This window comes from Quercus robur, chromosome 6 (genome assembly GCF_932294415.1).
Source record: "Quercus robur chromosome 6, dhQueRobu3.1, whole genome shotgun sequence".
Lineage (NCBI taxonomy): Eukaryota > Viridiplantae > Streptophyta > Magnoliopsida > Fagales > Fagaceae > Quercus > Quercus robur.
In genome coordinates, this window is record NC_065539.1 from 4016167 (window position 1) to 4041892 (window position 25726).

At 36.3% G+C, this 25726-nt stretch overlaps 1 protein-coding gene across 1 annotated transcript; it reads left to right on the top strand.

Annotated features, from left to right (window-relative positions):
* Positions 1 to 1973: 1973 nt before the first annotated feature.
* On the top strand, positions 1974 to 10987 carry LOC126732369 (1-aminocyclopropane-1-carboxylate oxidase homolog 6-like). The gene is made up of 2 exons (XM_050435164.1): positions 1974 to 2885; positions 10321 to 10987. The coding sequence occupies exons 1-2, from the start codon at positions 2028 to 2030 to the stop codon at positions 10573 to 10575; spliced, it is 1113 nt and encodes a 370-aa protein (XP_050291121.1). The 5' UTR covers positions 1974 to 2027; the 3' UTR covers positions 10576 to 10987.
* Positions 10988 to 25726: the final 14739 nt, after the last annotated feature.

Below are 25726 nucleotides of genomic sequence, written 5' to 3' on the forward strand. Positions count from 1 at the left end.
CTGATGCAATAACAATGAATGGTTAAGATTAAAAGTTAGAAAAAATAACTTTCAATCTCAATTATTAAATAAAAAATAAAAATAAAAATAAGTAAAAAAGATAAAAATGTAAAAAAAAAAAAAATTGTATAGGAAATGAGATAATTGCATGGTGCAATTAATTTGCAATTGCAACGGATCCTAATCCTGAATTAACCACTCGATGTACTTATTGCCTTTCCTTCCTCGTGATGGCTTGAAACTTCCAATAGGTTAATATGACCTGTCATTTTTTTGGCTTTAATCTTTAATTTTCTTTTTGAGAGATAATTATACTATGTTGCTAACTTCGCAGCTCGAACTCTTTCTCTCTAAACCCTCAAGCACTCTGAGCATGATAAGATGTCAATTCAGTTACAAAGCCTTGGCTTAATCTTTAATTAAACTATTTCTAACTTGGCAATGTATTAGCATATCCTTTTCACATGGCTCATTTCCATCTTGCCATGTACTTTCATTATGTACCAATAGCAACAGAGCATGTTAACAATGATGAATAATGTTGTGAACCTAATTAGGAATATGGACATAATTTTCTGTAATTAGCGCAAAATTACTCTTACTTAAATTTCACTTTTATTTGAGTTCACTATTGATAGAGATGTCAACAATGATAATAATGTCGTGTACCTAGAATGGACAAGGATGGTTTTGAGATCTGTTAGAATACCATACACCACAATCAAGATAGGTTGACGAATCAACCGCGTGCTTTTGAACTTTCTGTATCTTTTATTGGACTAGATATAAAGAGTTTTAAAAAAATCATACAAAAAGTTAATAAAAAAAAAAAAAATATATATATATATATATATATATATGGACGAGGTTTAATACATTAAGAGACCCAAAAAGCATGGACGAATCATCCAAGTATCAACATATTTTACTACCAGTAACTATGGAAAATGTCAAATCTAATCCCTATCACGATTCTGTTCTACTTCAAAATGTTTATTAAAAAAAAAAAAAATCATACAAAATGTTAAAAAAAGGAACATGTGGATGAGGTTTTTAAGAACCATGCATTCATTCAAGGACAATGATGTATGGAAAATTATAGCATGTATCGGCCACATCCACATGTGAGAGAGAGAGAGAGAGAGGGGCAGTGTGTATACTTGCTCATCATCAGAGGGAATGCGTAGAATAGCTGTTAATAGGGATTCAAAGTAGTAAGTTAGGCAACGTTTCAAAGTTTTAAGAAAAATAGCATCTCGAGTTTTAGAAACTTGAGATCCATATTAAAACTCGAGTTTTATAAACTCGCTTTGCGAGTGTTTGGCTGGACGATTTGGACTGAAAATGCCACATAGATCTCGAGTCTTTAAGACTCAAGAGTTCCATGCAAAAAAATTTTCCCCTATAGTGGCGTTTTTAAGTCTTATAGTGACGTTTTAAATTCCTATGGCGGCGTTTTCCTGCAAAATTTTTATAAGTGTGACCATACCAGGTTCAGGGAGCCCTATAGTGGTGTTTTTAAGCCTTATAGTGACGTTTTAAGGCCATATAGCGACGTTTTCCTGCAAATTTTTTTTTGTGTGATCCATACCAGGTTCTGGGAGCCCTATAGTGGCATTTTTAAGCCCTATAGTGACGTTTTAATGCCCTATAGCGACGTTTTTCTGCAATTTATAGAAATCGAGTCTTTAAAACTCGATTTCCACGTGGATTTTTTCCCACATCAGACCCATCCGCTTACAAATCGAGACTTAAAAACTCGAGTTTTACCTTGGAACTCGAGTTTTAAACACTCAAGATGCTAGTTTTCAGCATTGTTTTGAAACGTGACAACTAACTACATTTTTTGATATTTATTGTTATTTGGAAAGGGTGTTCCTCATCATCATGTTCTACATCCGAACAATAATTCTTTATTATATATACGGCACCAAGCAAGGCAAACACTGCACATAATAAAAATCAGTGTCCGTAGCCTTTGTTCAAAACACATTCATTCAAACACTTTAGTCTTCACTGAACAAAAAATGGCAACTACTCATTTTGCTACTCCCGTCTATGACCGTGTGAAAGAGGTTAAGGAATTTGACGAATCCAAGATGGGTGTCAAGGGCCTCGTTGATTCTGGCATTACCTCAATACCCAATATGTTCATTCACCCACCTGAGACTCTCTCCACCCTCAAAAAGCCCACCTCTCAAACATGCACCAAAAAGACCATACCACTACTCGACTTTTCCAACTTCAACATCCCCACCAAACGACACCAACTTGTGGAACAAATCAGAGATGCCACTTCCTCATGGGGCTTCTTCCAAGTGATCAAGCATGGGATACCTCTGACAGTCCTAGACGAAACCATGAACGCAATCAAAGCCTTCCATGACCAACCCCACGAGGTCAAGTCCAAATTCTATGCTCGTGCCCACAATAGGGAAGGGGTTATATACACAAGCAACTTTGACTTGTACCGAACTAACGCTGCAACCTGGCATGACTCGCTCGCAGTTTGGTTGTCCCCAGAGAAAAAGCGTGCAGAGGAGAAGGAAATTCCTGAGGTTTGTAGGAAAGAGTTGCTTGCATGGGATTTGCATTCACAAAAGGTGGCTGAGGCTTTGTTGGAGTTATTGTCTGAAGGGTTAGGTTTGGGGGCTGAGAAGTTTAAGGACTTGGGGTTTTTGGTTACTAAGCTGATTATGGGACACTACCATCCTTATTGTCCACAGCCGGATCTGACGGTGGGGATTACACCTCACACAGATTCAGGGTTGACTGTGTTGTTGCAGAACCAGGTGGGAGGGTTGCAAGTGAAGCATGATGATGAGTGGGTGGATGTAGAGCCCATCCCTGGAGCATTGACGATCAACATTGGCGATACCATTCAGGTACTGAAAGTTCAAATATGTGTATAAACACCCTTGAACGTTTAGACCCCCAATTTACAAATTAACCAATTCAAGCTTTATGTCAAACAACTAGTGTGTGGAAAATGAACATAAGCTATAATATAGAATTGGAAAAACTATCTAAGCCAAATTAAAATCACAACCTACAACAGATAATAGAAGGCAAAGATAAAAGGGAAGGAAGATGCAAACACAAAGACAACATGCGATGTGTTATCGAAGAGGAAACCGATGCCCTCGGCGTAAAACCTCTCTGCCACCTTCCAAGCGGTAAACAATCCACTAGAAAATGTAGTTGGGATACATGGGCAGCAATAGACCCTTCAAGCCTAATCTACCCAGTGCACCTAAGCCCTCCAAGCTTCTTGCTCCAACGAGGTTGCACCGAACCTTTTTCTTTTCTAGCTTCCCGGATTCCGCTACTAGATCGTAGCATCAACTAATGTAGATTGGTTCCTTCCTAACTGCTTCCCAAAACACCAAACAGCCCTCTCACAGTGATGAATATGGTGAGAACAAGGTTTTGGTAAAATGCCTCTCAAGGGTTTGACAATGGAGAGGAAGAGAGTTGAGGAATTTGAAGAGACTCTAATGTATAGATTGTAGGTGAATCAATCTTGTTTTACTCTAGGGTTTCTCTCTCAAAATTCTCTCTGGAAGCTCTCTTTCATTTGTGGGTATAAAGGGTATTTATACTGGGGTGAGAGGAGAATGTGAAACGTCAGGTTTTTCAAAACAGGGGTGGCTCGCGGCTTGGACTCGCGACTTGACTAAGTTGCGAGATAACCGTATGGCCAGTTGTCCTGTTTTGTCCTGTAGTGCTCCAACTAACATGACTGTTCACCTTCTGGCATGCTCGGCACGTGTGCTGCATCTGGCGGCTTGTAGCCGCGAGTCACCCGCGAGATCAAGCTGCGAGTCTCTGTTTTCTTGCACACTCTTGAGCAATCAACACTCTATTTCACTCACTACCCTTACAACAAACCCACCTAAATACAGGGTTACTAAATGCTGAAATACAAGTAAATTTGGCACGGAATAAAGCCAATAAGATGGTTGATTAAATTCAACCTTACAATCTCCCCCTTTGGCTATTCCGTGACAAAACTCTAAAACAGACTCTAGACTTAACATGTGAGTTGGGAACAGTTGAACAAAACTCACTCACACCTAACTTTAGAAGCTGTGAAGCACTTGAATCATAAGAATATGAAACTCCTGAAACACAAAAATACACCATGATCATTGTATGCAGAAAAGTATGAAATGCATATGAAACAGGCTTAAGGTGATCAAGCAAAGATGAAGTGAGGTATCAAATCATGGCTTGATCAACCAAGTAATCACCACAAGGTAGTGATCACAGTGTTCATTCACACTTGGAATGAACACTTGAACATACAAGTTAACAAGAATAAAGCAAGTTACTTGTATGCCTAACACTCAACCAATGCATAATACACTAAGTATATGCATCTAGGAACAATCCTACAAGGGCACAAGAGTGACAGTACTTAAAACAAAATGCAAGACATTTAGATAGAAGTACTGATTTAAACAAAGCATAAAAGGTTGCATAAAGCAAGGTACAAACCATAAAGCCTACAAATATGCAAAAAACATAACCCTAAAAGCTTACATAAGCAACATGGGTACAAAACACAATATAACAACTTAAACTGAAGAAAATATAACAACTTAAACTGAAGAAGAATGCAGAAACACTCCCTCTTAGGTAATTTCCTCCCCCTCTGATCAGGCTATCACTCCCCCTTTTTGTCATGGAATAGGCCATACATTCTCTTCTAGCCTTCTCTGAATCTGATCCAATTGAGTTTAAAGTGAGGTAAACTTCATATCCCATTGAGTGCTGTGATGGTGTAGAGTAGATGTGAGTCCAAACATCTTTGTATTCAACTTGTGTACAGAGGATACAATGTGATCAAGTTTTTCATCAAGGGAGAGAGTGCTGAAATGAGAGCCACTGTGCGATGCGGAAGTTTCTGGTTTGGCTCTCTTCTGACTATGTCCAATGCTTGTGTTGAATGTACGCATGTTGATTGGACTCGGTTTTGAGTGAGGAGATTCATCTACCGTTGGATAAATTCCCTTGAGCTTCAAGATCCTTGAAATGAGACAGTAGAAAGGAATGCACATTCGGGACTTAGTTCGTAGAACCGTTTTGCACAGAACATGAATGATATGAGCACAGATGTCAATTTCTACATAAGAGATTAGATCATGAAGAAACAAAGCACATCCGAGGTTCATATACCCAGTGCTTGATAAGGGGTACAAATTGTGAAACATCACAATTGTAAGCACTTTCAGTTTTGGAGGAAGAGAGGAAACACTGACAGAGTTTCCATTGGATGAGAATTCCAAGTCTTGTCCAAGACCCTCCTTGAGAAGTTCCTCGTCAGGACAAAGATCATCATAAACCGGTGAGTGTCGAAGCATTGGTCGGTTGATGTGAAGGATCTTTGCCAAATATGCAGGAGAGACTGAAAAACTCTTTTTCCTAACCCAACACTTAAGTTCATCTTCTTCCACAATCGCGTTGGCATAAAATTCCTTTACCAAATCTTCATACGCGTCATCCAGATCAGAGAGAAAGTAATTCCAATCCTTGTGAGCAAACCATTTTGGAATGTCAGTGTCATGAAGTGATGATTGATCAACAGGTCTTTCTAGTAATGGTGTAGCATTTCGGAAATAATTCTCATGAGACTGATAGGCAGCATAGGATCTGAACTTGTTGGGATCGAACCTTTTTGATGAAGAATGAGTCCCTTTTGTTTGAGGTGAGTAGTCATCAACATCAATTGCATCTTCCTTCCTTTTTATCTTTGCCTTCTATTATCTGTTGTAGGTTGTGATTTTAATTTGGCTTAGATAGTTTTTCCAATTCTATATTATAGCTTATGTTCATTTTCCGCACACTAGTTGTTTGACATAAAGCTTGAATTGGTTAATTTGTAAATTGGGGGTCTAAACGTTCAAGGGTGTTTATACACATATTTGAACTTTCAATTGGTATCAGAGCGGGTGCACTTGTTGTGGTTTTATTACCTAAGTGCGATCCTAGACCCCTGTGTTGTGGTAGCTGTTATGGAAAATACCATGCTGAATTGTAGTTTAAGTGTTTGTGAAAATGACTCTATGCATATGTTTGAAGGGTGTCTTACCGATGATCTTGTAGAGTTGTTAAAAACTAAGAAACATGCTAGGATTTTTGTTCACATGCTGGAATATTTTGAAAATCAGAATCATATCTTACACAACAGTATATCTGAATCTAAATCGTTGATTAAGAAATATAAGAGAAAGAATAGAATGTTGTGTGAGATGATTGAGAATCTGAAAATGAAAGGTCAATCTGACAGAAGCATGAAAATTGATGATGAGTTTTTGTTTGAAGGTCAAGAATGTTTGTCTCATGTGAGCTTATTTGTGCATACCTCATTGAAGGTGTTTAATGCATGCTTGTGGTATCTTGACAGCGGTTGTTCTCGCCATATGACAGGGGATAAGTCACTGTTTAAGACACTCAAAGAAAATGTTGGTGACTATGTAACTTTTGGTGATGGAAGTCATGCTCAAGTCCTAGGCAAAGGGACTATCGAGATACCTGGATTACCGCTGTTGAAAGATGTGTTATACATAAAAGGGCTGAAGGCAAATTTGCTGAGCATCACTCAAATTTGTGATGATGATTTCCTGGTACAATTCTCTAAGAAGGGATGCTTGATTATCAATGAAGAAGGGATTTAGGTCTTGGAGGGAAATCGGACTACAGACAACTGTTATGGAGTAGTTCCCACGGCACCCATTTCATGTAGAAGTGCTCGTGTTGATATGTTGAAACTTTGGCATCACAGATTTGGGCATGCTAATTTCAAACAAGTTGCCAAAGTGTCCAAACTTGAAGCAGTTGAGGGACTTCCTAAGTTTGGAAAGGTGAAGAAAACCATTTGTGGTGCATGCCAAATGGGAAAGCAAACAAAGGCAAGTCATCACAAGATGAATGTCATTGCTACTTCTCGGTGTTTGGAGTTACTTCATGTTGATCTAATGGGGCCTACCAGAACTGAAAGTCTAGGAGGAAAGAGATACATTATGGTCATTGTGGATGATTACTCAAGATACACTTGGGTTGAATTTCTTAGAGAAAAATCAGAAGCATGTGAGAGGTTGGAAATTCTGTGCAAGAAACTTCAAAACGAGAAAGGGATCCCTATTGCCAAAATAAGAAGTGATCATGGGAGGGAATTTGAGAATGCAAGATTCGAGTCTTTCTGTGAAAAGAATGGAATCAAAAGGGAATTTTCAGCTCCCAAAACTCCATAACAAAATGGAGTGGTAGAGAGAAAAAATCGGGTGATTCAGGAAATGGCGAGAGTCATGTTGCTTAATAAGCAAATACCTCAAAAGTTTTGGGGAGAAGCTGTCAACACCTCGTGTCACATTGGCAATAGAATATTTTTTCGAGTAGGAACAAAGAAGACCGCCTATGAGATTTGGAATGGAAAGAAGCCTAGAGTGAAGTATTTCCGGGTGTTTGGAAGCAAATGTTATATCCTAAATGATCGGGAGAATCTTGGGAAGTTTGATGCGAGAAGTGATGAGAGTATTTTTCTTGGGTACTCTACTACGAGTCGGGCGTATAGAGTTTTTAACAAGAGAACTAAGACAGTGATGGAGTCCATCAATGTCAAGATTGATGATGCCTTATCTAAGGTGGAGATGATTGATGATGGAGAAGGTCCGAGCACCAAAGAACTCGATGTTGATGTCACGCCCCAAACCCCAAAGGATCTAAAGCATGAGAGAGACGTCTCAAGTACCTGTAATTTTTTTTTTTTTTTTTAAACTCACGGGATGTTACAATCTTCCCCCCTTAAAAAAATTTCGTCCTCGAAATTTTACGTACCTTGATCTTGAAAAAGGCTTGGGTATCTTGACAACATATCATCCTCACGCTCCCAAGATGCCTCTTTCGCCGAATGATTCTTCCAAAGCACCTTTACCCAAGGTATTGTTCTATTGCGTAACACTTGCTCCTTACGGTCCAAAATCTCTACCGGAACTTCTTCATATGATAAATCATCTCTAATTTGAAGAGGCTCATAGCTCAAAACATAACTGTCACGCCTCAAACCCCAAAGGGTCTAAAGCATGAGAGAGACGTCTCAAGTACCTGTAAATTTTTTTTTTTTTAAAAAACTCACGGGATGTTACAGTTGAGGTCGAAGCTCTTGATATAGAAGTTGAAGAACCTACACCAGAAGAAGAATCGACTCCCATCAACCCAAGAATGGAAATGAGATCGATGTCTAGAACATCAAGTCCTCTTACTCCTCCGGAAGTCCATCCTCCCATCTCTCGAAGTGATGAAGTCTCTACATCAAAGAAGCCATCTTTAAGAGTAATCAAGAACCATCCGGAAAGCAACACGCGATGTGTTATCGAAGAGGAAACTGAAGCCCTCGGCGTAAAACCTCTCCGTCGCCCTCCAAGCGGTAAACAATCCACTAGAAAATGTAGTTGGGATACATGGACAACAATAAACCCTCCAAGCCTAATCTACCTAGTGCACCTAAGCCCTCCAAGCTTTTTGCTCCAACGAGGTTGCGCCGAACCTTTTTCTTTTCTAGCTTCCTGGATTTCGCTACTAGACCGTAGCATCAACCAATGTAGATTGGTTCCTTCCTAATTGCTTCCCAGAACACCAAACAGCCCTCTCACAGTGATGAATATGGTGAGAACAAGGTTTTGGTAAAATGCCTCTCCAGGGTTTGACAATGGAGAGGAAGAGAGTTGAGGAATTTGACGAGACTCTAATGTATAGATTGTAGGTGAATCAATCTTGTTTTACTCTAGGGTTTCTCTCTTAAAATTCTCTCTGGAAGCTCTCTTTCATTTGTGGGTATAAGGGGTATTTATACTGGGGTGAGAGGAGAATGTGAAATGTCAGGTTTTTCAAAACAGGGGTGGCTCGCGGCTTGGACTCGCGACTTGACTAAGTTGCGAGATAACCGTATGGCCAGTTATCCTGTTTTGTCCTGTAGTGCTCCAGCTAGCATGACTGTTCACCTTCTGGCATGCTTGGCACGTGTGCTGCATCTGGCGGCTTGCAGCCGCGAGTCACCCGCAAGATCAAGCTGCGAGTCTCTGTTTTCTTGCACACTCTTGAGCAATCAACACTCTATCTCACTCACTACCCTTACAACAAACCCACTTAAATACAGGGTTACTAAATGCTAAAATACAAGCAAATTTGGCACGGAATAAAGCCAATAAGATGGTTGATTAAATTCAACCTTACAGGTACAACATATTTTCTTATGAAAAATAAAAAAGAAACAATTTCCTCGGCTCAATATTTTTCAGGACTACTTCTAATACTAGATGTTGCGATTTTTTTTTTCCTTGAATAACACGTTTTATTGAAGAACAAGGACAACAAAAAGGGGTTTGAGAGAAAAACTAGCCTCTCATATTACGAAAAAAGGATTGATACATTATGAAATAGTGTAAAAATGGTAAACTCATGTAAAAGTAATATTACTTTTATTACTATAAGTCACATCAAAAGTTAAAAAATGATTAAATTGTAAAACACACTTCTAAAATTTTAATAGGTGAAATAAAATATATGGCAAACTTAGGTGTTACTTAACAAACACATCATAACAAGACATAAGAAGGGATTGTTAATCAAATCGATCCCCTAACTAATTAAAGTAAGTATATCAAAATTTTGAAATGTTAGGAGGCAAAATCAAAATGATCCTAAACTTTAAAATACTTTAAAATGTGCCTTGGTTAGTTATCCTAATATAGGAAAGTATCCTATATAACTGGGCATTAGACTATGTTTTATAAAGGTCTCAATAATAATAACAATACATTAGTTAGTGTGTAACTATTAACATGTCTCACATCACTCCATGCATGTGTATGACTATCGTAAGATGTAATTTATAAGAAAATGGTGCTCCTATAATTTATGTTTGTCCTGATTGTATTGTTTCATTTGGATTAATGTATTTAAAGAGAAATATTTTGATTTTAAATTTTAGTTTAAATAACTTGAATAAAGTATGAAATGAAAAACTTTTGCTCTCCTATGAATGAAATTTATTGATAGATTCAATATAACTAAGTGTAAGATGCCATTTTAAATCCGTAACATTACAAGTGTTTTTATTTATAATAAGAAATTGTTCTTCAAATTCCTTAACTTGAAATCCTCAAATTCAAACATTACTATAGAATTTTGTGCATGTTATTCAATAAAAACACTTACATTATGTGTTTTTGCCGTGTCATATTCTCTGTGTACATGTTAGAAAGTTTTGTCACAGTTCTCACTAATTTTGAAATTTTTTATTTAATTATTTTCTAACAGATAATGTCTAACAACAAATATGTAAGTGTGGAGCACCGTGTTTTGGCTAAGGCATCTAAAGAGCCACGTATCTCAGTCGAGGCATTTTTTGACTTGGAGACTAAGAGCGATACTAATTACTTTGGACCATTACCAGAATTATTGACACCTGATAAACCAGCTCTTTATCGCAAATTCACAATTCCAAAATTCCTAGAAGGTTTTTACAGCAAGGGATTGGATAACAAGTCTTTCATTCAAAAAGTCAGGCTGTGAAATGAGAATGATAACTAAATAAAGCTCGAAGTAGAATATTTTCACAAAAATTTCACAACAAAATCTAATTGGCAAGCTTTAATTAGTTCTCATCTTGGCCCACTATTTGCATTACTTTTTCACTTACCATTAACAGCTTACTACCTAGACTTTGTTGTGAAAATATTATATATAATCATAGCACTATTCATACTAAAGAGCAATTTTAAAGTCGATATAATGCATGTTGCATATTTATGTACCTATATGAATGGAATGGAGTGACCCATTCCTTTCTCTAGAATGTGTATTGCTTGAGGCATAATAAATGACGCAAACTCAAGTACTTAGCTTAAAGCTACCCAGCTATGAATAAAATTCATGCTAACTAAGCTTTTAGTATATATTTTGTTTCATATTGCTTTTTTCTCGAACCAATTTTTCAATTTGAGTGGCACCTCTTCCAAATAAGAAAAGTACAAGGACCAACATTTATTATCCAATTAACTTGAAGCACCCCATAATGTAATGGGTTCCAAAATACAGGGATCAACATATTTAATTCTTTACCACTGTACACTTTTGACGTGAAAGTCACTCCATAAATATAAATATTTGTGGAGTGTTGAGGATAAGGATCGGGATTCAAGTCTCCAAAAAAAAGTTTTACATACATATACATTTAGATTAGGTTAGAGTAAAATTTTTATCTTGTATATAAGTATTTTTTTAAATTATACTAATTAAAAAAATTGAAATTGATTTTGCCTTCAACTCTTTATTTTCATCTTGCCCCTCCTAAACTAGAATCCTAACTCCGCCATTGCGAGTAAGCACAAATATTGCCTTGGAGACTTTGGTGTATGAGTACAGATGTAACATGTTTTATATAGACTCTATATTAGTTGTATATAGATGTAACATGTTTCTTAGTTTTTTCTATATGAATAAAATTGCAGATTATCAAAAAATAGACTCTATATTATGGAGGATAGATACATGTAGATAATAAAGATAGCTGAAACTTGAAGGCACTAATAAATTCCTGCACTAGTTCTTCAAAGAAGATTTCTTTTCTCTTCTTGAGATGTTCTTCATGGTATTAGGTAGGATATAGACAGTAACAAAAAGAGCAAGAGAGTAGGTATATTCATATGTGGATCAGATAGAAGATTCGGAAAGACTATTCTCACAATTTTCACAACGATAGCTGAAACAGATTGTTGTGACTTTTAGCTCGCCTAAACCTTTCCAATGAAACTATTCCGCCCAGTCCAAAACTCCCAGTTCAACATAGGTAGGCGCGGTCTTGAAATTTTAGCTAGGTTTAAGTAAATAATATTGAATTGGTCATGGATGACATATATATGGAGTAAGATCTTCTATGTTGGTGTATATATATTCAAGGCCGGCTCGATATAATTTGAAGGCCTAAGCCAATAAATTTAAGTGGGTCCTTTTATATATAAATGTCAATTAAATAAATTTATTTAATATTAACCGAATCAAGGTTAATTTGATGAATTAATACAAACTAGACCAAAGTTGATTTCATATAGTGATTTAAATATCATAGTTCAAGCATAAGATTCAAAAAAATAAAATAAATTTCTTTTTTAATTAAAAAAAAAGAGGTTAACTTTTTCTTGGATATAAATCGATATATGGTTAAGTAAAGTTGTAATCTAATATTTAATTGTATATTTTGGTGTTACGAGAGAGATAAAGATTATTTGGTGTGTAGCTATGTAGGAGATTAGATACCTAATTTTGATAATTTATCGAGTAAAATATAGTTTTGCAAAAACTAAAGTCTCAATTTATTAGGATAAATTAATAATTATTGATGAAATGGGATATTTACGGCATTATGTTTTTGAACCATTTAGGATTTTAATTGGGTTAGGTTTTTTATGTTGGCTTTTTTTTTTTTTTTTGGAGGCTTTGTTAGAGATTAGAAAAAGGAAAATGTCAAATCTACTGTACAAATTTTACTACCAGTAACTATGGATCCAAGTATCAACATTATGGGGGCATTGTTAAGGATTTGCAAGTCATTTTAACAAAGAGCAATTGCATGCAAAATTTTCAAGTAGAAAATGGCTTCCTTCCCCTAGACTAAACAATAAAAACCCACTGATTCCCCCCCCACCCCCCCCCCCCCCTCTTCCTGACAATCTTAAAATATTTGACATGAATATTATTCTAAACCCAGATTTAAATGGCACACCAAATGCACTCTACCTTTGGCATTATGGCTACAGTTGTAGTAGACACATGCACACGACCCTGTGTTTCTGTCTAAGGAACATTGAACCCAATATTGAACACTGAAAGCTCGAAAAATGTGTTAAAAACACAAGAGCTGTTTAGACAAAAAAAAAAAAAAAAATTACGGCTCGATAGATTTTACACTAACTTAATTCTAAGTGCGGAATAGTGTAAATGTGAACGAATAAACAAACAAGCTACTCTAACACATATTCATATAATCACAGCAGTAAAATGAAATGTAAAAGAGTAGTGAAGAAGAATGCAAATACAGATAACACGCCGATGTGTTATCGAAGAGGAAACCGAAGAACTCGGCGAAAAACCTCTCCGCCGTCCTCCAAGCGGTAATCAATCCACTAGACAATCAGTTGGGATACGTGGGTTAGCAAGAGACCCTCCAAGCCTAATCTACCTGCTGTACTTAAGCCTTCCAAGCTGCTACTCCAACAAGGCTTCTCGGAATCGTGTCTTGTCTAACTCTTTGGATCTCGCAACAAGCTCCATGTTGCATATGCCATCCTTGGCTTCTTCCAATACTTCCCAGCAGCACCAAACGATCACTTGACACTTTGAAAGGGTGTGTTAAGTGTTTGAGCTATGAACCTCTCAATGGTATGGAAATGGAGAGGTAGGAGTTGAGGAAAATCCACAAACTTATGTGTAGAGATATATGAGTATGATAATCTCTAACTCTCAAGGTTTTAGGCTAAGGTTTTCTCTCAGAAGCACTCCTCAATATTTGTGGGTAATATGGATATATATAGTGTGGGTATAGAAAGTGTGTATTAGATAGTACAGTCTGACAGAATAGAATGTTTTGCGGGTGTTTCACGGGAAGGCCTTACTCGCGAACTACTCGCGAAACACAGTTGTCTCCATCTGTATTGACTCTTCGCATTCCAGTCATGTGCAAGGCACATGCTTCACTTCGCGGGATGCTTAGTCGCGAGCTACCCGCGAGAACTCTTCTGGCTTCAATTGCTTGAGTATTCACACACTCTCTCTCTCTATCACACAACCCTTATAATAAAATTCCACAATAAATATAGGATACAAAAGATTGAATAAAATTACAATCAAATTTGACACGAAATAAAAGCCAACTAAAACCATAATTGTAAATCACAACTTTACAAACACCATTTTTAGCCTTAAGAATAGAGAAATAAATACATAAATAAAGATACACCTGTTGTATATATAAATACATACAAAGATAGATTGTAATAATGATATAAGTTTGGAGAATATTCATTTGTAAAATGAATTAAATGGAATTTTGAGATTTGAAATTTTCTTTGTGAAAATTCAAGTTTCAGGGTATTCGATTGGTCGAAACTTTAGTTCGAGTGATCAAAGTAGTGAGAAAGACTTTTCGATCAGGGCCCTAGGCCTATATATATATTGAGAGCCTTTTTTTTTTTTTTTTTTTTGTGTTTAATTTCATTCAAGACATGTCAGCCAAAAAAAGAAAAAGAAAAAAAAAAGAATACACTCTAGACACTCTTAAGCCTTTTATTGTAATTTTTTAAAAAGTAAAATTTAGATATATAGTATCTTAAGTTCTATATATCAGGTTCTTTCAATTAAATTCAAACATTTGATTGTTTTGACTAACAAAATAAAAACAATGTTGTTTATTTTAAAGAAAATTAAATTCAATCTACCCAAATGTTTGAATTTATTTAGAAAACTTAATATATTGTAGCTATTGTATATAAATTTTACTTTTTTTTCTTATAAATGTAACCCAACTAATTTGGTGATTATATATATAATTATTATTATTACTACTTTGTGGTAATTTATGTACTTTTTTTTTGAGAGAAAAAAAAGGGACTCGCGTGTGGCAGTCATTGTCCCACGCCCCACGGTACAGTTGGGTAATCCCATGGGTACCACTAGCTCGAACTAGAGCTCGGAAACTCCGAACCCACACACACACCAGTTGTACCACATCCGCTGGGGTAGTGATGATGATGGTGTTTGGGTTTGTGAGAGAGAGAGAGAGAGGTAGTGAGTGAGAAAATAATAAAAAATTGTAAAAGAATGAATATTTTATTGAAAATATGTGTAGAATAGATAGAGTGATGTAGGTGTTTTGTAAAAATGGATGTGTAAAATAGAAAAAAAATAGTTTTTTTTTGGGTGCAAAATAGATGGAAAGTTTGCATCCACTAATGTGGATGCTCTATGATAGGCCAAGAATGTTTTGACCCCTTGTGATAGATTAACCAATTAATTAGCCAAATTGATTAATTATTCAAATTAACATATAATATGCATGGCAGCATAAAAAAATCACCAATTAAACTAAATATGCAGCGGAAATTAAATTGACACGGTGATTTGTTTTCGAATGGGAAAAATCTACACGACAAAAACCCCCACCGAATGATTTTAAGGTCACCTCTCCCAAGAATTTACTATTATCACAACAAGCGGTTACAAGTAAAGGAATCCTAGTACCTTATACCAACTTACAGTTGAACCCTTACCCCAATACCCAGTTAGACTTGTATAGTAGTGACAATCTCTCCTTTCAATGCACGGCTCTCAGTACGTGACTAACTAATAGATGCGCGAATCCCAGTACATGACATGATCACTAACTTGAGAAAGATGTTGACTACAAAGTTTTTCAGTTCATCACATAATAAAGATCAAGAAACTCCTTGGTCACAAAACCCTAAGGTGTACAAATACAGCAGCTTCTTCAAGAGAAAGATGAACTAGGGCAACTTCTGTCTTTGATTACAATTTGCATGAACAAAACTTTATTTCACACTTGTGCAATCTTTTACGGCCCTTAAAATAATCCTTATATATGTTTAGAGTTATGAGAAAAGAAAGCCCAAATATATACTCACGGATTGGATGAAAATCAGCTCTGAAAAACTGAGTTTCATAAATCTCGATAGATAGCCATCTATCGAGCTAGCTGTCGAGTCACGAGCTGAAACAGCTTTTAAGCTTCAATAGATGCTAGCTGCCGAGTTTTAAAATCCAGCACTTTCTCACTTGTTTCTTGGATAGACTTGCATGATTTTAACACTTGAACTTGAAACATTGTTCCTTGAAGTATTAAACACATCTTAGATCTACCAAATTACAAGTAAAATGCGTTTTGTCAAAGGATTAGCCAATTACATAAAACATTGACATATGTTACTTCCTAACATTGAATCTCATCTGTCCTAACAATCTCCCCCTTTAGCAATCCGTGACAAAACCACAACAAATAAATGAAATATGAGAGAAGTCATAAATCACTCAACTCATAATCAATTGTTGAATACAATAAAATCTATCCTAACACGAACTCTTGAAAATTTTTGCAAGAAGAGAGTTTATGGCAAGTAGACTTTGACAACCTATATTTCTGAAATACTTTAAACAAAATTCATTACGGCATCTTAGTGTGAAACAGAATTAAAAGATTGCATACAATATATAAGAAGCATATGCATAAAGAGAGAAGAAACAACACATGTAGATGATAGGTGAAATAACTTACATCAATATATATAAACTAAATATAAGTACAATGTATGTCAAATGGTCACGAGACCAATGTACAAGAGATAATGTATCTAAAATAGAAAGAAAAGAGAAGATACAAAAATCCTCACTACATCCCTCATATACATACTCCCCTTAACACAAAATCTCCTATACTAACCCTCCCCCTATGGGTATGACTACTCTCATCTCAAAACTACTTCCCCTTTTTGTCACGAGTGACAAAGGGCAAGTATATCAAGTAGACATCTCATCATCACTAGGCGAGCTAGCACCATCATCCTTATCAGCATCCTCACTGCCGGAGCCATCGTCACTCTTATCCTCGGGCCCCGGTGGAGATGGAGAAGAAGCAACAATGAAACCACCCATGACAGCCTGTCGTTGTGCAATATGACTAACACGGGTACTCACCTGACACAACTCATTACTGAGAGTGTTAAGGTGAGCATCCATGCACACAAGCTGTGCCATGATGGTCTCAAGTGTCACTCCACCCGTAGAAGATGAAGGAGTGGAGGTGGATGGAGCGGTAGAAGTTGGAGGAGCAGCTGTCTCTGTCCATAGTCGCCTCGGTCGAAGCTGAGCCTCACTCCGTTTGATGGTAGCCCTATCTATGGCACCCATGACCGAGAAATGAAGGGACACGAGAAAAGAGATAGAAAAGTGGCGAAGGATCTGCATTATAGCCGAAGGAAAAATAGGCATATCACGGGTCGCCGTATCCCTATAGACATCTATAAGGGATAGAATAAAGTGAGAAGGAAAGTCGATAGAGATATCCTCTAAGAGGGATAATAAAAATCGAGCACGAGGCTCTGTGATAGTGTTATAGTGAAACAGTGGGTGAAGAACGAATGTCATTACCATGTTAAGGAACCTCGAACCTTTTGCAAAGCCCGAGTAAGGGGTGTTTTGACGATCACCCCAAGAAGAATGTGTCTCACAAAAGAGAGACGAGAGTTCGTCTTTGGACACTGTCCTCAGGCGCTCACAACCAAGGTAGTCAGGATGCGTTACCCTAGGAACGTGTAGTACCTCGGAGACAATCTCTGGAGTAACTACGATGCGCGTACCACGAACGAGAGAGAATAAATGAGGTACAAAAGTATCGATTCCGTGCATATTGGAGTAAACCTCCTGTATGATCTTGGAATGGCATGTGACCGGGATGCCACACAATAACTCCCAACCTCTATTGTAGATGACAATGGGTAGGTCAGTGTTAGAAAAATCTGACAGAACGACTTGGCATTCTGAATGAATGCCTCGTTGTGAAAAGTTCTCCGAAAAGTCCAACTTGGCCTTTTCATCACGGAATTGTACGTGAGATGGAGTGGGGTCAGAAGAAGATGCTTCAGAATGAAGAGAGTTTCGAGACGGAGTGGATTTGCGTTTAGGTGTCATAGAGCTGACTAACGCAAGAGAGAGAGAGAGAGAGAGAGAGAGAGAGAGAGAGAGAGAGAGAGAGAGAGAGAGAGAGAGAGAGAGAATCAGAAAAGCACCAACAACATAATATAGAAGAATATAAAAGATTAAAGGTACGTATGCATGAAAATGCATGAACATGTGACATGCAAACTTAAAATACATCATGGGCTCAGCCCAATCTAAACCTACCAGCACATATCATAGCAACAAAGTAAACACACATCTAAAATGCATGAAACATTGTTATAATGCAAATGTGATGCAATGCATGATCTTTTAGGGTCAAATATACAAAGCCCATCCCAAAAATTTAGTAAAAACTTCATTGATTTTGAAAAACCTCAAAAAATTCCAAAAACCCCAAAAGTTAGGTCAGAAATGCATGAAATGTATGATAAAATGATGAAAAGAGGATCATACCTGTGAAATATGCAAGATCAAAACCAAAGAAGGAGTGGGGAAAAGATTTGGAGTGATTTAAAGGTGATTTGGGAGGTGAAGAGGCAGAATGGATTGAGAGAGATCGAGAAAAGTGAGTGAGAAATCACGAGGATCGCTTATATAGAAACTTCATGAACCTCGATGGATCGAGAGCTATCAAGATTTAAAATGCGCCTTTTAGCTATCAAAGAGCTATTGGGCGTCTAATGAGAGGTGTCCACAGCAAAGATTCTCGATGGATCGAGGTAGCTATCGAGAGGTTAGAAAGTTTCACGATGGGTCGAAGTAGCTATTGAGAGCTATCGAGAATGCAATAAAAAGAAGCTGAATGGTCTCAATAGATATCCTAGCTGCTGAGAGGTATTGAGAAGCTATCGAGATTGCTTAAAAACAGTTTTTCAAAGAAGAGAAAAAAACAGATATGAATGCAATCAAGCATGCTACTCAACTAAAGATCCAAACAACATTTTAAGCTCTCAAAATTCATCTCTCAATCAAGAAAAATGTTAAGCACATAGATCCAAAACACACACACTAAACAAGTCTAACCAATTTTATATTTCAAAAACAAGTCATGACAATTTAGTGAGTACACATTAACACATGTATTCCTTGTGATGACCAAATCACATTGTGCCTGCACATGTATCAAAAGTAGCAAAGAATATTGCGTGTTATGTGTGAAAAATATCGCAAGATTGCATAAGTGTCTACATGTTATGACGATTTGAGATATAAGAAAATCACTTTAAATCACACATAATCATAACTGTTTGATAGGGACTATCACCTTTGAGGTACATCCTATAACTCTCACATCTCTAGAAGACAGGCTTGCAATCATATATAAAGCATTTTGATATTTTTGCTTTTATTTTTCTTTGCATATTTTTCTTTTAATAAGCATATCATGCATAGGCATATAGGAAAGAGAAAAGAAATACCCAATGATGTTAAGTTTTTGACATTGCACTTTTGCTATGCCGAAGCATACAGATGTCTTTTCATGATTGGTGGGCAACAGTGATGAGATGATTATTTATGCATTTCTCTTAGGATTTTCTTGTCTTTCTTGTCAAAAAGAGTGATACGAGTGTTAAGTCCAAGAAATCACTTAACCTTACTCATCACAAACACGAGCCGCAAAACTCACTTGCTTAGTTGTGCATAGAGATGCTCATCTAAGCTACAAAAGATATAAAGTTTAGAAAATTTTGTTTCATTGGCCATCCAAGGTACACAAGTATCAATGTAAACAAAACACACACTATTTTTGTATTTTTTTGATTTTTCAAATTTTATTTTATTTTATATGAAAAACAAAATACAAACAAAACTGAAAAGTAAACAAACAAAAACATGTTAAACAAAGCAATGCATAAAACTAGATTGACTCAAAATAATAAAGTAAAACACACAAGTAATGCAAAACAACAACAACAAGGGAAGAGAGAAAAAGTGTCAGAATCACTTGAAGCCTTTTTCTTACCACACTTTGGAAAAATCTTTCCGCTTAGCAAACCCTTGATCTGGCAGTGAGGGAGAAGAGTTGAAACTGTTCAAGTTCGAAAGGAACATGAGGGCTTTAAGAAGATCTCCAAGAGGAGTAAACGAGGATGGAAACTGATTCTGGTTTCTCAACGCGATCATGTTGTTGCTCTGTTGAGTGGCTAACCACTTATAGCAATTAGGTCGAGTATGTCCAGCTGCGCCACAGTGATGACAGAAATGCTGCTTTTTCTATTTGGGCTTTTGAGTATTTCCCATCTTAGCCCTAGAGTTTTTAATTTCTTTCTTATCAAGCTTAGGGGGTGCTCCTAAGATAGATTTACCCTTGTCTATGTTCTTACTAGCTAATTCATTCTTAACATCATTGTTCTCAGTTTCAACATTATTAGTAGGAGGAACAAAAATAGTAGTACTAGTAGAAGCAATAATAGGAGAAGAGAAATCATACCCTAAACCGGTTTGATTGAAAGTAGATTTCTGAAGATTAAGCATCTCATTAAGCTTCGCATTGGAAGTTCTCTCTAACTAAGCTTTGACTTAGAATAGTTCTGCTTCAAGTTTCTTGGTCTTCTCAGCCAATACATTATTCTCAAATCTTAGTGCTCCAATGGTTTTATTTGCTTCATCAAACTTTGTGGAAAGCTCTTCTCGATCAAGCTCCACATCATTAAGCTTCTTGGTGGCCAGCCTCTACAGTTTCTCATGCTTCTCAGAGACCTTGTACAATTTCTCAAAGACAGCTTGGATATCATCTTGATCATCCGTTTCTCGAACTTAGAGTCCATCAAGTCCTCTTCTTCATCCACATCTTCAGCAATCCCCTTAGTAGGATTTACAGTGGCAGTGAAGGCATTTAGGATTCCATCATCCTTATAATCAGAATCATCCTCAGGCTCCATGTCGTTTAACGTAGCAGTAAAAGCCTTACTCTTCCCAATAGTTTTGAGATAAGTAGAGCATTCTTGTTTCATGTGTTCAAAACCTTGACACCCAAAACACTAAGGTCCTGAGGGAACAGTGTACTGACCGCCATCCCTAGCATCCTTCTTGCCCTTATCTTGGCTCTTGAACTATGAGGAACTGGATTGCCTACAGTCCTTATCGAAGCCCTTCCCATTTGCATTCTTCATGAACTTCTTGAATTGCCTTATAATGTAGGACTTCATTTTAGAATCTTCATCATCTGAAGACTCATCCATGTCACTGCTCTTGGCCTTCAGTGCAATACTCCTACTCTTGCCTGATTTCTCGATCCTTGTCGAACCTAACTCATAGGTTTGCAGATTGCCAACTAGCTATGTCAAAGGAATTTTGTCAATATCCTTCGATTCCTCAATCGGGGTGATCTTGGCATGAAATCTCTCGGGTAGAGATCTGAGCATCTTTCTAACAATCTTGGGTTCAGGAATGATTTCCTCAAGATTAAAAGCTGAGTTCACTATGTCCTTGAGCTTGTCATAGAACTTGTCAAACGACTCATCCTCCTCTATCTTGATCTCTTCAAAACTTGTAGTAAGCCTCTGAAGTTTCGAATCTTTGACAACCTTGATTCCTTCATAGGTTTTCTGGAGAATGGTCCATGCTTCCTTAGTAATTTCAGTAGAGGATATCTTCTTGAATTCCTTATTCGTGACTGCACTGAATAGAGCATTCAATGCCCTGCTGTTGAAGTTTGCCGACTTATTTTGTATTTGTCATATATTAAAATTACACTAACCCTGTGGAGATAGTCTTAATTTTGGGTGAAGAGAGTTCTTTTTTGTAGATTGATATTTCCTTTTGTTTGTTTGCATCCCATGGGTTAGGTCTCATCTCATGTCCCACTCCCATCCAAAGTTTTTTTTTTCCCCCTTTTCTTTTCTAAAGACATCTTAATTAAGAAAAATATATAGATTGATTATTTATCGTAGTGCTTCTTCTGTTCTTTAGGTAAGACATGTCTTTTACTTAGTCAAAAGAATAAATTTTGCAATGATTGTACAGTTAGCCGAATAAATTTTGCAATGATTGTAAAGTTAGCCGCACAATATTTATTATATTTTTTTTACAAGCATTACTTTTTGTGATTGCTGTAAAATTACCGTCATCAGTCATTACCTGGGTCTCACTTTCGCTGGAATTTATCATGTACCAATAACAACCATGCCAATAACGATAAAGAAAGAAATAAATAAATTTATAAAAAAAATGATAAATAATGTTGTATACTCGAGAGCATGGACATGATTTTTGTGATTAAGGCAAAATAACTTAAATCTCACTTTTATCTGAGACCACTAACAATATTTTCATGGATTCTATTAACGGATATTCTTAGAGCATTTTGTTAATAGATTATTTAAAAAAAGTTTTGATACTACTTTTAAAAGAAATGTAAAAAATTATAATAATAAAAAATCAATTATTTTTTCTTTTTTCATAAAACTATTAAAAATATATTTCATAAATAGAAGGCATTGATAGTTTTTCTCTACTTTAATTTTTTATAATATATCGACAACGATGTTAATTTTTTTTTAGTAAACAGTAATACTTATTAGAATACACACGAAAATAGTAATATTAGTGTTTTAAACCAGGTTTATAATACATTATATAACCAGAGTACAACTACAAAAGGGCCTAACTTTTGTAGTTGTAAACTGGGATTCTAAACAGCAGACACTAGACACACACAACCAATGTGGGATAAACATCTCTACTTTTTTTTTTTTGAGTAAACAGTAATATTTATTAGAACATATACGAAAATAGTAATATTAGTGTTTTAAACCGGGTTTATAATATATTATATAACCAAAGTACAACTACAAAAGGGCCTAACTTTTGTAGTTGTAAACTGGGGTTCTAAACAGCAACACTAGACACACATAACCAATGTGGGATAAACATCCCTACTTTTTTTTTTAGTAAACAGTAATACTCATTAGAACACACACGAAAATAGTAATATTAGTGTTTTAAACTGGGTTTATAATACGTTACATAACCAAATTACAACTACAAAAGGGCCTAACCTTTGTAGTTGTAGACTGGGGTTATAAACAGTAGACATTAGACACACAACCAATGTAGAATAAATATTCCTACTTTTTTTTTTTTTTTATAGTAAAAAGTAATACTTTTGTGTAACTAGACCTTACACTACCACTTTCTCAACAAAACAAAAGAAAAAACCTTACACCACCAAGATATATTGACTGTCGTCCACGTGCTTTTGAACTTTCTATATCCTGGATTAGATTCAAAAAGTTTCCAAAAAAAAAAAACCAATAAAACAAGAAAGAAAAATGTGGATGAGATTAAAAACAAACAAATATGTGAATGAGATTTATCCACTAAGATATACGAAAAGAAAATTTCCAGGATCAATCAATTCTACAACATTTTTCCTCTCCTATATATATAGTGGCTAACTATAAGCAGTAAAAAAGAGAGTAATGTGTTCATTTGAAAGTGATAAATAACAATTTACAAATTACTAAAAAATAATATTAAGATTACAACTATTTATACAATTTTTGTCACAACTCATCTCATGACAAGTTATGAGTCGTCAATAAAAGGTAGTCATATATGTTGTTAGGACATATGTGGAACATGTTAAGAACATATGTCATATAGAATTGGCTAATCCTTTGATAAAACGCACTTTACTTGTATTTTGGTAGATCTAGGATGTGTTTAATACTTCAAGGAACAAGAGTTCGAGTTCAAGTCCAAGTCCAAGTATTGAAACCATGCAAATCTGTCCAAAAATCAAGTGAAGAGGTGCTGCTTATTAAAGTTCGACAGATATCTCGATAGATGTATCTATTGAGGTTTAATTATTCGAAACTCGACAGATATCTCAACAGCTATATCTATTGAGGATTACAAAATTCAAATTTTCAGATCTGTTTTTCACACTTATCCAAGCTATGTGTTTAAGTTTTCTTTTCTCACAATCCTAGACATATATAAGGATTATTTTAAGGGCCGTCTCACTGAATGCAAAGGTTTTATTCATGCATATTGTGACCGGAGACAATTTGCCCTAGTTTATCTTTCTCTTGAAGAAGCTGCTGCGTTTGTACACCATAGGGTTTTATAATCAAGGAGCTTCTTGGTCTTCATCGTATGGATGAACTAAAGAACTTTGTAGCCAACATCTTTCACAAGTTGGCATGTTACTCACGTATTGGGATCTGTGTATCGATTGGTTAGTCACGTGCTTGGAGCCGTGCATTGAAAGGAGAGATTGTCACTACATTACAAGTCCAATTGTGTATTGAGGTAAGGGTTCACCTGTAGGTTGGTATAAGATACTGAGATTCCTTTACTTGTAATCGTTTGTTTTAATAATAGTGGATTCTCGGGAGTGGTGATCTTAAATTCACCTGGTGGAGTTTTGCCTTGAAGGTTTTCCCCATTCGTAAATAAATCACTTGTGTCAAATTTAATTTCCGCTGCATTTAATTATTTGGTGATTTGTTTGTGCTACCACACGTATTGCATGTTAAATTGACTTAATTAATTCACTTGGCTAATTAATTGGTTAATTTACCTAAGGGGTAGATACGTTCTTGGCCTATTAAGTGGTATCAGAGCAGGCACACTTTGATTAGGGTTAATATTTGCTGTATGATCCATTGACCCTTATTTGTCATGGATGTCTCTTATTATACCTCCTTTATTTGATGGCATTAACTATGCATACTGGAAAGTATGCATGAAAACTTTTTTGCAGTCTTTAGATGAGAAGGTGTGGCAAGCTGTGGAAATAAGCTGGATTAAGCCAAAGGAAGCGTCGGCTGATTAGGATGATGCTAAGATCAAAGCGGCAAACTTCAACAGCAGGGAATTGAATGCTTTATTCAGTGCAACCATCAATGAGGAGTTCAAGAAGATATCCTCTATTGAAATTGCAAAGGAAGCATGGACTATCATCCAGACAACTTATGAAGGGACTAAGGCTTTCAAGGATTTGAAACTTCAAAGGCTTACCACAAGCTTTGAAGAAATTAAGATGGAAGAGGATGAGTCATTTGATGAGTTCTATGTCAAGCTCAAAGACATAGTGAACTCTGCATTTAATCTTGGGGAAACCATTCCCGAACCTAAGATTGTGAGAAAGGTGCTCAGATCTCTTCCAGAGAGATTCCATGCCAAGATCACTGCTATTGAGGAATCAAAGGACATTGATCACATTCCTTTGATATAGCTGGTTAGCAATTTGCAAACCTATGAATTGAGTTTGTCAAGGATCGGGAAATCAAGTAAGAGCAAGTACATGGCACTGAAGGCCAAAAGCAGTGACACCAATGAGCCTTCGAATGATGAAGATTCTAAAATGAAATCCTACATCACTAAGCAATTCAAAAAGTTCATGAAGAATGCTAATGCGAAAGGATTCGACAAGGACCGAAAGCAATCCAGTTCTTCATAATTTAAGAGCCAAGATAAAGGAAAGAAGGATGCTAGGGATGGCGGTCAGTACACTGTTCCCTCAAGACCAAAATGCTTCAGTTGTCAAGGCTTTGGACATATGAAAGAAGAATGTCCAACTTATCTCAAGACCATTGGGAAAAGCAAAGCCCTTGCTGCAACCTTGAGTGACACCGAGCCTGAGGATGATAATGATGACTTTTTTGTGTATTGGAAGAAAAGTGAAAATATGTTCCCCCAATTTTCTTTTTGGTAGCAAAGGATGTTGGTCGTTGGACAAAAACATGACAAGTCTCTTTAACCTTTCCATATTCATTATGTCAGGGTATAAATTTCTGGTTGCTCTGTAAATGCTACTTCGGTTTATGAAAATTATGGTTTGTTGTCTCCAATTATAGAAGTGGACAATCATTTTTCTTCATTTAATATTGGATAAGATGTTGGGAAAAATTCTATATTACTGTGAATAAATTTTAGCAAGCACAGTGGAAGCACAATCACTCAAAAACACAAAGATTTACGTGGAAACCCTTTCTCTTTGAAGGGAAAAATCACGGGACAAACTCCA